Source organism: Myotis brandtii, unplaced genomic scaffold, assembly GCF_000412655.1.
Source record: "Myotis brandtii unplaced genomic scaffold, ASM41265v1 scaffold332, whole genome shotgun sequence".
Lineage (NCBI taxonomy): Eukaryota > Metazoa > Chordata > Mammalia > Chiroptera > Vespertilionidae > Myotis > Myotis brandtii.
This window is the reverse complement of record NW_005362797.1, coordinates 839,878-855,618: the sequence shown is the minus strand read 5'-3', so window position 1 is coordinate 855,618 and position 15,741 is coordinate 839,878. Positions and strand designations below refer to the sequence as shown.

General features: G+C 36.0%; 1 protein-coding gene across 1 annotated transcript in view; it reads left to right on the top strand.

Annotated features, from left to right (window-relative positions):
* The window catches only part of EML5 (echinoderm microtubule associated protein like 5), a 102,717-nt gene that overhangs the window by 70,314 nt on the left and 16,662 nt on the right, over nucleotides 1-15,741 (top strand). Inside the window, exons 25-33 of the mRNA XM_014543665.1 lie at nucleotides 549-725; nucleotides 3,439-3,640; nucleotides 4,548-4,674; nucleotides 5,692-5,706; nucleotides 6,652-6,660; nucleotides 8,998-9,076; nucleotides 9,850-9,979; nucleotides 11,129-11,227; nucleotides 15,574-15,594. Of these exons, the coding sequence (XP_014399151.1) occupies nucleotides 549-725; nucleotides 3,439-3,640; nucleotides 4,548-4,674; nucleotides 5,692-5,706; nucleotides 6,652-6,660; nucleotides 8,998-9,076; nucleotides 9,850-9,979; nucleotides 11,129-11,227; nucleotides 15,574-15,594 (859 nt within the window). The remainder of the gene's footprint in view (nucleotides 1-548; nucleotides 726-3,438; nucleotides 3,641-4,547; nucleotides 4,675-5,691; nucleotides 5,707-6,651; nucleotides 6,661-8,997; nucleotides 9,077-9,849; nucleotides 9,980-11,128; nucleotides 11,228-15,573; nucleotides 15,595-15,741) is intronic.

Below are 15,741 nucleotides of genomic sequence, written 5' to 3'. Positions count from 1 at the left end.
AACCAAAGAACTTACATGCATATATGCATAACCCATGCACACAGATAATGTGGTGAAGTCCCAGGGACGGGGGTGGGAACGGGCTAGAAAGGGTCAATTGGGAAAAAGGGACATCTGTAATACTTTCAACAATAAAGATAAATTTAAAAACATTTTTTCTGCAGGAACTAGAGTTTGGGAGGTTACAAAACCAAGACAACTAATAATTTGTATTACATTTTTTATTTTACTTATGGCGTGCAATTACAAAGAAAAATATTCATATTTAGTTGTTAACTTTTAGGTTTAGAGCAGCGGTTCTCAACCTGTGGGTCGCGACCCCTTTGGGGGTCGAATGATCCTTTCACAGGGGTCGCCTAAGACCATCGGAAAACACATATATAATTACATACTGTTTTTGTGATTAATCACTATGCTTTAATTATGTTCAATTTGTAACAATGAAATTGGGGGTCACCACAACTGTATTAAAGGGTCACGGCATTAGGAAGGTTGAGAACCACTGGTTTAGATATTTCAAACTTACAATATTTTTTTTTCCTTTTTAGGTAGAAAAAATTGGTTGGGCATCATGGACAAGTGTGCTTGGTTTGTGCTGTGAGGGAATTTGGCCAGTAATTGGAGAAGTCACAGATATAACTGCCTCTTGCCTCACCCATGACAAAATGGTTCTAGCCACTGGGGATGATTTGGGATTTGTGAAGTTATTTAGATATCCTGCTAAAGTATGTGTTTTTCTTTAACTGTCCTAATGATTACAATTATAACATTAATGTAATGTCCTTTCATAGCATGTCATAGTTGTGAAATGCTATTTCATTACAACAGTGAAATAGCAATATTACATAGGTAATATAAGTTGAAATATGAAAGGTTCAGAATTATGTTCCCTATTCTTTTTTTTTTCTTTTGCTGGAGGGAGGGAAGAAGGAAGCAGAAGAAAGAAAGGAAGGAAAGAGGAAAGGAAGGAAGGAGAAAATGGGAGGGAAATATAAGCAGCCAGTTGTAACTACCTTATGTTCCCTGTTCTTAATGTCACATTTATGGCTTTATCTAGAAGTATTATAATTTATGATCCATGTCTTAAGTTATATTATGTTGTACAGTGTTTCTCAACATTGAGTAATGTAAATATTCCTTTTAAAGGAAATATCCCTTTTACCCTAATAATAACGTAAATAATTTAATATTCTTTTGATTAAATATATATCAGCAGTAAATAACAAGTTTATATTTATACCTTTAAAATTTAATGTTTTAATCAATTAAATAAAAATACTATGAATATAATATCTACAAAATTAAAATAAACAACATTGATTTAATACGATGAATGATGTTATTTTGCTAAAACCAAACTGTACAAATTCTTTGGAGTAATGTACTATATGTCTATGCTAGTGTGTGATGACTTAATTCTCTTATTGCTTTCCTCTATTCAAACTACTGGGAAACATTACAAAAGTAAAATTCATGTATCAAGTCTAGATGCATTTATTCTTAATTGCCACAAATTTAGATATATAATTTGGCACCAACATGAGCTTAAACGTATATTTGAAATAGGGCACTGAAACCATATATGATATTTGGTTCATGATGGTCTTAATTGCTCATATTATTTTATTAAAAATATGCTTTTATTGATTTCAGAGAGAGGAAGGGAAAAAGGGATAGAAACATCAATGATGAGAGAAAATCATTGATTGGCTGCCTGCTGATGCCTCCCTTCTGGGGATCGAGACTGCAACCTGGGCATGTGCCCTGACTGGGAATCAAATCTTGACCTCCTGGTTCATAGGCTGATGCTCAACCACTGAGCCACACCACCAGGCCTCATATTATTATTTTTAAATCATTACTGAAGTGGAAACGCAAGTTTAAATATTCTCGTAGACAACTCAGGTGCCCAAGAAAGTAGTGTATCTACTTTATATACACTTAAGTGGTAGGACTTTATAGTTGACCTGAGGCCTGGTGCATGAATTCATGCACCAGTGGGGTCCCTCAGCCTGGCCTGCAGGATTGGGCCAAAACCGGCTCTCCAACATCCCCCAAGGGGTCCCGGATTGCGAGAGGGCACAGGCCAGGCCAAGGGACCCCACCAGTGCACGATCGGGGCCAGGGAGAGATGTGGGAGGTTGGCCAACCGGGGAGGGACCACAGGAGGGCTCCAGGGCATGTCCAGCCTGTCTCACTCAGTCCAGATCAGCTGGACCCCAGCAGCAAGCTAACCTACCGGTCGGAGCATCTGCCCCCTGGTGGTCAGTGCACATCATAGCAAGCGGTTGAGCAGCCTTAGCATATCATTAGCATATTGTGCTTTGATTGGTTGAACGGACAACTGGACATTTAGCATATTAAGCTTTTATTATATAGGATAAGAATGTGTTCCAATAAAACATTATTAGTCAGAAACTTCACTTCGAGCATTTTAAATGGTATAAATGCCCTACGAAGAGGTCCTGGGATATTGCTGTACAGATTCCTTCTTCACCTATTGCAGCAAGAACCACAAAATCTTAGGGAAACTACCTTCTAGCAGTGTTTTGTTGACAGATCCCCCTTTTATTTCAGCTAACTTTCATTCCCAGAAAGTTTACTGGTTTAGCTGGCATTATGTTTTGTATATTTAAAATATTTCTTATATTAAAATCCTTGAAATGATGTCCATCTGAAACCTGCTTATGATACATGACTCTGAAATGTACTTCTGTAACTGGTAATGCTACTGTTCAAGATTTAAAAGTTGCCAGTCTCTAGAACTTGTATTTTTCTTGATATTTAAAAGAAAAAGACATGGTCATGTATGTTGCTTACAGATAATGAATGAATTAAGATAAAAGATATTTACATGGGTTTATACCAACATGATTGATAATTACTTTTGTTAAGATGGCCACCCTGTACATAGATATTTATATTCTGATTTCTAAATCATTGTTTCTATTTTCAACAATATGTCTCATAGACATTGTTTTTAATAGACATGTATTATTCCATAAGTATACAATGTAGTATTACTCTTAGGAACATTTAAGGTATTTAAAGTTTTTCACTGCTAGAAGTAAATGCTGTGGTAAATAATTGTTGCACACGCTGCATTTTTTAGCATAGATCTCTAGAAGGGGGATTGGTAAATGAAAGGTCAGAACGTTTTTATGCTTTTAATGCACAGTACCAAGTTGATTTCTAAAAAAGCTATGCCCACGGTACTAGCAATGTGTGAAACTACTAGTTGTACCCTGCCCTCACCAGCTTGGGAACTGTTATATTTTATTCTAGTGAATTTCAGTATTTTCTAATTTGTATAAGTTGTATTTATAATGACTAATACCTGGTCATACATTAAGAAAAAAATTCAAAATTTTAACTCAAAGATTTCAAGTAATGAAATTTCTCAAAATGACTTTTTGGCTTTTTTTTTTTAATCTTTAGGGAAAATTTGCAAAGTTTAAGAGGTATGTGGCTCATAGTACACAGGTCACAAATGTGCGCTGGACTTGTGATGACAGCATGCTGGTGACCTTAGGAGGCGCGGATATGTCCTTAATGGTTTGGACAAATGAAATGGAGGGCTCTCGAGAAAAAAGGCCTTGTGATAGTGAAGAATCTGATACAGGCTCTGAAGAAGATGGGGGTGTGTTGGTTTACAGTCTTATTTTAACTAGAACATAGTAAAAACAGTACATCTGGTTTAAGCTGCAGAAGCTGAAACAAGTAATACTGATGTTTGAATAATTGTAATTTTAGTCTATTTGGTCTGTTTAATACTAAAATTGGTTCAAGAAGAACAGGCTGTCATGTATTGATGACTTAGATATTCTTTATCTCCAAGTGTAAGATAATCATACTTAAATAAGTACTGTTTAAAAATTTATAGTATCTAACCTCATGTTTTAAAATAATTCCTAATATACCGGTAATACCAGGTCATTATAGAAAAGTTAAAAAATACCTTTTACAGTAAATAATAAGTACAGAATCCATAATTTGACCACTTCTGTTGGTCAAATTCTGTTAATATTTGGCAACTTCTGTTAATATTTTGGGATCTATTAATAAGGCATTTATATACATAGTATGTTTTAAACAAAAATGGTGTCATATTGAACTTATTTTTTGTAGCCTGCTATTATCACTTAGTAATACTTTGAAACATCTTACATATCATTAAATATTCTTCTACATCACTTTTACTGGCTGTATATTATTTTATAATTTGGCTGTAACCAGTAGTTCCCAAACTTATTTGGCCTACCGCCCCCTTTCCAGAAAAAAATATTACTCAGCCCCTGGAAATTAATTTTTTTAAATTTTAATAGCAGTTACTCATCGCCCCCAAATGCACCTGTGGCCATCACCGCCCCCCTGGATCGCTGCAGCGCCTACCAGGGGGCGGTAGCGCCCACTTTGGGAATCACTGTAATACACGTTATTTAACTTATTTCATATCATTGAACAGAATTCTTGTATTCAAATAATAAGATCACATACTTGGTCTCTTCAGTTATCAGTTAATGAATAATTCTTATATTTTATGGTAGGCTACGACAGTGATGTTACAAGGGAGAATGAAATCAGTTACACCATCAGAGCCTTATCAACAAATATTCGTCCAATGTTTGGAATCAAGCCTCATTTGCAACAAAAAGAACCCTCAATTGATGAGAGGTAACAGTCAAGTTTAAATCTAGATGAAGAAAATGATACTGCTATTAATAATTGAATTTATTCTTTAACTGAATGTATTTTTGCAAAAACTAAATAACAGTGGTACTCTTTTATTATACGGTCCCCAGTACCTCTTAGAAAACCATGTTTTTCCTTATATACTTTTTGGTGGTGACACTGTTTAGAAATCGGTTTAAGGAATGATGCTATACATAAAGTCTATATAATTGAAGAATGTTATTTGCTAACTTTTATAAATGTATGTGATGGGGTTAGGGAGATAATAAAAATTGAACCTAGTACTATGTACTTTTTAGGAAGCACATGAGCAGAGATATTAAATTTTGAAAAGGCCCTTTGAGCCATGTGCCTTTAATCAAGGATAGATTTATTTCAGAAATTTTTCTAAAAAGGAAATTAAAGTATAGCTTGTCTCTAATGGGAATTACTGGTCTTTGTCTAGAATCAGCAAATCAAAAATAAGGATATGTACACAATAATTTTATGGGGAAATAACTTTTTTAAAAATATATTTTATTGATTTTTTCAGAGAGGAAGGGAGAGGGATAGAGAGTTAGAACATCAATTAGCTGCCTCCTGCATACCTCCTACTGGGGATGTGCCCGCAACCAAGGTACATGCCCTTGACTGGAATCGAACCTGGGACCTTTCAGTCCTGAGCCAAACCGGTTAGGGCAAGATACACTTTTGATTGTTATATTTCTGAGTCCTCATATGTGCTAGGGTGTAGTGATATTGCATATTAATTATCACCTCTCATCGATGTTTCTAACTCTCTATCCCTCTCCCCTCCTCTCTGCAAAAGATCAATAAAATATATATATTTTTTAAAACTATAAAAAATAAATATTTGTGAAACAAATCTTATGTATTTAAGTAATTTATTATCAATCAAATTTTTAATATTTGTCTTCACTCTGCTTACTAAACTGGTACATTTTATTCATGATCAGTTTTCATATGTCTCCTCCTTTTTTCCTTTTGCTCCTTTTGAAGGCAGGGGATAGTAAGGTAAGTATTTTATTGAAGAAAATACTTCACTCAAAAATTGACTCTTCTGTTTTGGTCTTTATAGTTACTTAAGGTATATTTTTCCCCTATTAAACATTGAACTACATTTGTCAAGAAAGAATCAGAAAATGAAACAGGATAAATCCTACAAAATAGTTGCATTTTATAAATACAATATGTGGGTGTTGTTATGAGAGTCTTGATTATGATCATTGGTTTTAAAATGACTTTTCATAGACTCCTATACTTAAGATAGTTTCAGTTTTTCCTTAAGTTTCAGAGACTGATAAAAACAATCTGTTAAACATACATTTTTATCAGTGGAAAAAGTTTCAGTTTATAAACCTCTAAGGGTCATTTCATGCATGTTTAATGTCTCCATGAATTTTAAAACATTAATATAGGGCAGTAAATGTATTTGTATGTTTGATAAAATTATGTGCAAGGACTCTGGGGTACTTCTGTAGCTATTTGTATGGAGATGAAAATGTCCCTAAACCGTTTCTGAAGCAGAACCATTTGTGGTAAAGGCTCCTTTAGAAGTTTTTGTTTTTTTTTAAAGGTACCATTAGGAAAATGCTGGGAGGTAAGGATGAAAAAAGGATATTTGAAAAGAGATTGTATAGAAATTCAAATATTTGGCGCTCCTTAATTTGCAGACAGCAGGAATTATCTGTTTTTTGCAAGTTTTAACATTTATAACAGAACATGTTGAATTCTCATTTATTTTTCTTCTTCACCTTTCTTATTTCCCTGCCATTAATGGAGTAACTTAAGTCTTTTCTAATATGCAGTAATAAATAAAACAATAGGCCTTTAAAATATACAATATAGCTTATCTGCGTTCAATTTGTAAAAAATACTTTATTACAGGAAGTATTTTACTAGTGTTTTAAATTAAATCTGTGTTGTAATCTTTTCCCCTTTTTATCTGCTGCTAAAAAGAGGTTCCAGGTAATCCTCTTTCTTTGCTATGTCTTATGAGGCCTAATTTTGTATTTTTATCTTCTTTTATGTTTCCCATTAATGAGCTATGTTACTTGGTGTTCTTTACTTCTAATCACAGTTTATGTTTTTCTCCTTTGAAATGAGTATTTCTGAAATGAACAGCATCTTAATTATTGGATTCACATATAAGTAACTACTTCTCTGAAACATTATCCATTTAACTTGTATAATATTGCAAGCTGTGTAATTTTAAGCAATAATGTACGTTATATGAATTATTTTTACATAGATTAAAGTATACTTAACTGTTACATGGGATTGTATAGATAAAAATTACAACTATCAAATGATAACATTAAATCAGGTTCAACAAAAAAGCTTGCCCTAACCGGTTTGGCTCAGTGGATGGAGCGTCGGGCTGTGGACTGAAAGGTCCCAGGTTTGATTCCGGTCAAGGGCATGTACCTTGGTTGCAGGCACATCCCCAGTGGGGGGTGTGCAGGAGGCAGCTGATCGATGTTCCTCTCTCATTGATGTTTCTAACTCTCTATCCCTCTCCCTTCCTCTCTGTAAAAAAATCAATATAATATATTAAAAAAAAGGCTTGGAAGCAACCAAGGCTGCTGTTCTTCTCGGAAATGATCCTAGCACAAATATTTTGAGTTAAACATTGTACATTTCAGTTATATTTATTAATTATATATATCTTTAAAGTATATGAAAAAGGTTTGAAACCAAAATTTTTGTGATAATTTGAAAAGTTCTTTATATAGTCTTGTAAGTGCATTTAATTTCTCTGCCACCAGCCAGTCAAGGTTATGTACTTCTACATAAGCTGCTGAACATGAAAATGCACACTCTTTCATATTACACTAGAGGCCCGATGCAGGAAATTCGTGCAAGGGGCTCGGCCCTCTCTCCCCCCACCCCCACTGCCGCTGCGGCCCCTGCCGACCGCCTCTGCCTCTGCCCCCACCCACCATGGCTTTCCGGTCTAATTAGCATATTATGCTTTAATTATTAGAGATGTTCAAGACATAACACTTCATTTACTTTTTATGGATAAATAACTTGAAAACCATTTTGAAAATACAAATGTTGTTATGCCTTTATTTTTACGGACTTATTCATAAATATTGGAATTTTTCAGAGGAAAGTTAATTTGTATCATTTCCTGATTTTGTTGTTAAAAATTAAATATTAGCCCAGTGGGTGTGGCTCAGTAGTTGAGTGTCAACCCGTGAACCAAGAGGTCACAGGTTCTATTCCCGTCAGGGCACATGCCTGGTTGTGGGCTCAATTCCCAGTAGGGGGCGTGCAAGAGGCAGTGGATTACTGTTTCATTCTCTCTATTCCTGTCCCTTCCTATCTTTAAATCAATAAAAACATTTTTTAAATGAATATTAACTTAAAATTTGGAGAGGGGGTTGATACATGATTAATTTAGATTCAGTGTTCAGGTTATTAAACATTTAAATAATGATTATATCAGTTAAAACTAAATGATGTGGAGTTTTAAAATTTTTATTTTAAAAAGAATTTTAGGAAAGAGCCTCTACATTTAAATGATTCAAAATGGGAACTATATACACCTAATGGGACATTATGAATAGTCCTGAACTGGCAGTGGAAACAGAGAAGAGGGAGCTAGATTTTGGAGAGCTGCTGTGTAGGCGAAGTTGATAAGACTTTAGTAAACAGGAGAAGAGAAGAGAAGGAGTTGGAGGCAGTAGGAATAGCCATCACCTTTTATGGAGTGTGATATGATTTACGTGCTTCGTACCTATAACGTGTCCTGCTGGACTGATGGTGATGCCACGGCCATGCTAGGGACTGCAAGAGGGAGAAGGTAGGCACAGAGTGTCAGGTAAGAGTACAGATTCGAACTCAGACATGATTTCTGTTGCCAATAGAAAATTCATAGAAATATTTTCAAAATTCAGTTCAAGAAGAATCTATTGAATATGTGCCGGGTATAAAATACTGTGATAGCTACTGTAGAGCAGTAATCTAGGCTTTGCTGATAGTGCATCCCATCAAGAAGTTTTGAGTATGTAACACTAACATTTGTATATTTTTTATAAGCAGTCTGCTCTGTTACTAGTATAGTATTTACATTATGAAACATACACTAAAGAAATTAAAAGTAAAATGAATAAAAGATCGAATGCCTTCGTGTTTTAGAGGATATCAAGATAGAGAGGGCACAGTCTAGTGAGCATGCAGATGGGGCGTGTTTTTATGAAGGCGTGTTAGACTTTTCTCTCTGGAGGGCAGGAGAGGGCGGCTCCAGGAAGGTGCCCGTGACAAGTGCCTTTCCTCATTCCCTCTTCCCTGTTCCAGGCCCCCCGTGAGCAGGGCCCCGCCACAGCCAGAGAAACTCCAGACAAACAATGTTGGCAAGAAAAAAAGACCCATAGAGGTGAGGAAAACTCATTCTCTAGTTCATTCTGTTTCCTTTTTGTAAAATACCCAAATCTTAGTTTTAATGAAAATAAACATATTGAATAATCATTTTTGTTTGGTTGTAAAAATTGATTACTTAAATGTCAAGTCTGAGCTTTAGATTGACATCCTCTGTCTCTCCCAGGCATTTCATAATCCCAGTATCAGCAGCAGCAAGCAAACTGTGCTACATTGGGTCAAAAATAAGGTGTCAAAACTGTGGGAGGGCGATTGTTGTCCTCCCTGCCCCACTCGGCCTCAGGTCAATGAGAGCATGAGTGGTCAGGGAGGGTGCACTGCCCTTGTGTACCCATGTCGCTGTACTGCTCCCGTCCTCAAAAGTGCACCCCTGGGACCTAATTCCTACTGAGTTATAATAGTCAAAATAGCTATTATCTTGACTAACAGATATTTTGACTAATGAACACAAATCGCAATATTCTTCTTTTAGACAGAAGTATCTCAATGTTTAACCCATAAAATCTTTAAGAACCGAAATTCTTGGAATCAGATGACCTTGTGCTTTCCTTTTCATTTTTACAACTTGATGTGGAAAAGATAGAATGTGTGTTTTAGCTGTCCAAAGCAGGTTACATAAAGAAGTATGTCTAGTTTAATTTTGTGTTTGCAGTTTGTAAAACATCAGAAATGCATCCTTTATTTTGTCTGAAGATACCAATACTGTATACAATTTTTTAAAATGGTGAATATTTAGACATGAGGAATCATATGGTTTTATCATTGTTATAGGATCTCATGTTGGAGCTTGTTTTTGGCTATCGAGGCAGAGACTGTAGGAATAATGTTCACTATTTAAATGATGGTGATGATATAATTTATCATACTGCATCCATTGGAATTCTGCACAATGTTGCTACAGGTAGGAAACCCTGATCCTCGTCCCTATTTTTCTTAAATTTAGGATTTTTTAATTTAGCATCTTAAATTCTTTGTTAAAACTATAAATAATAAAATGCATGAGCCCAGAATATACTTCATACTGTAGAACTTCCTACTAATATTTCAAGTAACCAAATTTACAGTCTTACTAGAGTATAGGAGTGTAGAACTTCCTACTAATATTTCAAGTAACCAAATTTATAGTCTTACTAGAGTATAGGAGCAGAAAAGGGTTTCATAATGCCAAGTGCTCATAGGTCTCTGAGCGAAGGTTTACTGTATGTTGAAACCATTGTAACTTTATTCTATTGATGATTTGGATGGTTGTCTCTCATAGTGATTGAAAGTAGCATGCTGGGTGAGCTGATTGCTGGGGGTGAGGATGAGGTGGATGGTGTTCATACTGAGGCTTTGGAAAGCCAATCGATATTTAAGTTTCATTGGTGTATTTCTCTCTCCCCCTCTCCCTTCCTTTCTCTTTCTCTTTCTCTCTCGCTCTCTCTCTCTCTCTCTCTCTCTCATAAATTAAATAAGTAAAATTCTTCAGTACCTCCCCGCTGATTATAGAATATGAAATTTATTAGAATGGTATTCAAATTCCTCTGTGATTCTAGTTCCAATTTGCCTTTCAATCATATTTCTCACTTTTCTTTTTTATGACCCCACACTTCAGCCAAGTGAACCCCTTGTGTGCTTACCCAATACTTTCCTGCCTTTGTACCTCTGCTTCAAATATTCTTCTACCTGGAATGCCCTTCCCACCCACCTTCACATTTACCGAGTCTGCCGGGTCAGTCCAGCAGTGCCACATGCCAGGATCAGAAGACTTATCTGCTGTGAATCCCCACAGCGTTTGATCTTTGACTCTGTGGCACTTGTGTCTTCAGCCTGTATCACGTCGGTTTATGCCTTTTCAGGGCTCTATCCCTTTAAACTTTAAAGTTTAAAGGTTTCTGGGTCATTTTTCCATCTTCATGATGATGTGCACATATTAAGTGCTCAAAAATATGTGTTAGAGAAGCAAGTAAGTTAAACAGAGCAGTTTATTGCTGTGGATAATAGCATTTAGTGCGTTTGGCTGTTATACTTTAAAGTTTTAAAATTTAATTCTCAAATTATTTTTTTGTAGGAACTCAGAGTTTTTATCAGGAACATAATGATGATATTCTGTGCCTCACTGTAAATCAGCATCCCAAATTCATCAACATAGTAGCAACTGGCCAAGTAGGTATGTTTGTGTATTTTAAAAGAAACAATTTTAAATGATTTGGTATCCTAAGGAAAAAATTAAAATATATTGTTTATTTTTCAAAAATTATTTGCACATAAAGCACACACCCAGTTTGACCATATTATTTATTTCCGGGTATCTTTCTTTCACTTCAGTTATCTGAGTTGATTCAAACAGTTCAAAATTAAGAATAAGCTATTTTATGTTGATTGAAATAGTTGGATTTAGTCCTTTAGCAGAAATTTCAGATCAGCAAAAAAGTTTAATTTAATAGCATGTAGAGCAGAAAGGAAGAATTTGAGGAAGACATGGTAACTAAGGGGAGCCAGGACATAACTAGGCTGAGGGGGCAGAGCCTCTGCTACAGCAGGGTTATTAGCTGGAAAGAAGAGAAGCCACATTTGCTCTGTGCTAGCAAATCCCACTGCCTTTCTCTCTCCTTGGAATTGATCTAATTTGCCAGCTGTTTCTAAATCATCACCTCTACTGCTGTGTTTAGATCGGTGGAACAAAGGCCATAACCCTACCAGCAAAATGAGAGGACAGCAGGTCTAGTTAGGACATACCTACCAATCAATCCGTCATCAGTATGAATTCTGCATAATAGATTATGTCAGTCACATCTTCACAACCTGGTATAGTTTTTAGAAATGATGGAACCCTGGGTTTGTTGGGCCTCAGTTGCTAAGCCAGCTTTCCAGGTGTTCCAGGTGTCTTTCTTCCTAAGATGATTTATGCCTTTAATATCTTCATTTTCATACAGGCACTAAATCGATCAGTTAAATACTTATTTTCTGGGTTGCTTAGTTCTACAGTGATACCACAAAGACCCTTGTATTCTTTCTATCTGTAAAATTTTCTACTTTTGAAAAGGAAGTAAACCAATATTTCACCTGTTATATACAAACTATTCTAATCTTTGAATATAAATACATAGGTCTAACCCCTTTTTTCGGTTAAGTGTTTTGAAACTGAATTTTGTTTTTACTCTGCCTGAGGAATGCGAGGCCATGTTATTGCCATTTTGGTCACTAAAGAACCTAGTTCAGTGCCTCTTGGCATATATTTTACTTTTTTATTGCTCAGTTAATTTTGATTGAGTGGATTTATTTCTTCAAGTTTATTGAGCACATATCATGTTCAAGGTATTGTTCTAGGTTCTGGATATACAAGAAGCTTATAAAAGAAAAACAAACCCCAAATCTCTATCTTAATGGAATTTACATTCTGTGAATAAAATTCTGGAAGGCATGTTTCTTCCATTTTCCACCGTTGCTCCTTCTCCTTTTCTTTCCTCTTCTCTCCCTCTGTTAAGCAACTTTAATATATTAGTGTTATAGTTTTCTCTTTTGATTAAGAAATGTGATCACAAGTTAATCTTTCACGAAATTTGACTCGTCCACTTCTTATCCTTTTTTAAAAGTTGACATATTACACTGTTAGTTTCAGATATACACCATAATGACTGGACATTTGTACTTTTTAAAAGGCAACACTATATATAGGGAATGTGGAATGACTACTTACCGCCTCCCCGCTCCTGCTAAGTCCAGGCAGTGCAGAGTAGCCTGAGCCTTGCCCCCACCTTTTGATTAAGAAATGTGATCACAAGTTAATCTTTCACAAAATTTGACTCGTCCACTTCTTATCCTTTTTTAAAAATTGACATATCACACTGTTAGTTTCAGATATACACCACAATGACTGGACATTTGTACTTTTTAAAAGGCAACACTATAGGGAATGTGGAATGACTAGTTACCGCCTTCCCTCTCCTTCTATGTCCAGGCAGTGCAGCGTAGCCTGAGCCTTGCCCCCACTTGTACCCTCCCACAAAACCCATAACAGAAGTTCTTTACTGGTGACTAGTTAAGTGTAAGATAGATTCCAGAGAGACCAAAGAGTGAGGGACTTTTTTTCTTCTGAACCTAAAGAGAATTGAATCAGTAGTTACTTTGCCTGCCAAGCTTTTTTTAACACCCACAAAGCACAGAACACTATAATGTTTATGGTTCTCTTTGTTGAAAATTATATAGATCATAGAAGAATTGAAATACTTTGCTTTTTTTTCTATTTTACCCCATTACATTCAAACTTTTTTTTTTCTTGACTGGAATCTTGGAATCCCAGGGACAAATAATATCATTTTATCTAGTCTATCATTAGATGTTTGAATGTCCTCTGTAACATCTCTGGTGAAGGGTCTTCCTACATATGCTTGAACCCCATCATCACTTAATGCTTAACAAAATAGTGTAACCTCTCCTTGGGAAGCTCGGTTATAAAGTGCTTCTTTATACAGAACACAAATCTGCTCTTTAATTGCAGCTCATTGGTCCTCATTCTTGAGGCACCTAGAACAGCTAATTTCTTTTATTTTTTTTAATTTTTTATTGATTTCAGAGAGGAAGGGAGAGAGAGATAGAAACATCAATGATGAGAGAGAATCATTGATTGGCTGCCTCCTGCACGCCCCCTACTGGGGAACGAACCTGCAACCCAAGCACATGCCCTTGACGGGAATCGAACCTGAGACCCTTCAGTCTGCAGGCTGACACTATCCACTGAGCCAAACCAACTAGGGCTAGAACAGCTAATTTCTTACTCCCATGATGTTATCTTCCAGTATTTGGAAAGAACTGTCAATCTCCCTGAGTCTAATCTAGTCTAACCTAGCCTCTAAAAGGGCTCACTTTAGACATCCTCCAAGTACATTTCATAAGTCAGAGTAAAATGAGAGCAATGGGATTGCTTTCCATGACTATGATATCTGAAAACCCAGAATTCTCTATCAAATGGTCCTAAACCTGCTTGTGGGCCTGTGAGCCTCTTCTGCAAGTCCAAGCCCCCAGTCGTAGATTGCACAACTAGTGAGAGCCCTCCTGAGGATGCCCAAGGGGCAGCGTGCGTTGGGAGGTGGTGAAGGCCTTTGATGTTCAGGGTGGATGACTACACATGAGCTTCCATGCTCCTGTGGTAGGGGATAAAGCTGGGAGGGGAAGAGAAAGGGAGAGGCTAAGGCTGTCTCATGCTGCCCAAATTCCAACGAGTTCTAAAATCGAACCAGGTCTTCAAAGTTGTTATAGGGGGGTACTTGTCAAGATAGGAAGATAAAACACTTCACTTAATAATTTTATCTTGATTGATAACTTGAAAATATTTAGGCCTGTGATGTTTAGGTCTTTATTTGTACTCTTGTCCCAGGTCCTGCAGATATTCAGGGCCAAGCCCGACGTCCAAACAGAGTGCCCGGGTTCCTCAGCCATGCTTCCTGTGGCGCCGTGTCAGTCCTCTCCCCATTTGGTTGTCCTCAGAGCAGTTCACAACTAACAGTGTGTTTCCTATGCGTCTGCTCAGCAGTCAGCTACGATATTCTCTTTTCTCTCACATTCCATGTCAGCACACCCTGGGCCTTCATTATCCATACGTCCTTGAAATCATTATTTCCCAAAGCCATCATCTGCCTTGAAAGGATTTCTAAATTTTTATTTCCAAACAGAGTGCCCGGGTTCCTCAGCCATGCTTCCTGTGGTGCCGTGTCAGTCCTCCCCCCATTTGGTTGTCGTCAGAGCAGTTCACACAACTAGCAGTGTGTTTCCTATGCATCTGCTCAGCAGTTAGCTACGATATTCTCTTTTCTCTCACATACCATGTCAGCACACCCTGGGCCTTCATTATCCATACGTCCTTGAAATCATTATTTCCCAAAGCCATCATCTGCCTTGAAAGGATTTCTAAATTTTTTTTCCTTTATTGCTAAAAACTGCCGCTTCTAAAATTTTGGTTAATAGGTATTTCTACCACAAACATAATGAGCCCAGGCTTTCATGTTTTCTGTATTGGTAACCTTTTACTCATACAGAAAATATTTAGTTTAAAAAAAAAAAAGCATGGTTAATTTATGGCCTTGAATTATATGGTAACTTTTGCCATCATTTCTCTCAGGTTTAGAACTAATTCTCCCCTTCAAGTAGAGATGCATTCTAACCTTAAAGGGTCTATTAACAGTTCATTTTGTAAAACAAAATGAGGATCATATCAACTTAAATCATATTATTATTTTTAAAGTTGTTTGCATTTTATTTAACTTATCAAATACAAAGAAAATAAAGTATTAATCCAAAGTTTGAAAGGTCATATATATAGAATGTTAATATGTATGTATAATTTAAATTATTAGCTTCATTTACAGTTTACTCAGTTTCACATAAAATTAATTTTGTATGACACTTGATTACTTAAATTATATAAAATCACTATTTTATAATTGAGTTTTTCAAATTTTACTTTTAGTATTTATGTTATTAATGGATAATTATTTTTCTGCTCCTTTTCCATTTTAGGTGATTCAGCAGACATGTCACGTAAGGAAAATTAATCATTTTTTTTTGTTTTAGTTATATTGTTTAGTAATGATAGTCCATATTTTCATAGAGTAATGAGATACTTGAACCTATTTTGGATGTTTTAAAAATGAAGAATACATCCTCTTAATGTCATAATATTGAGCC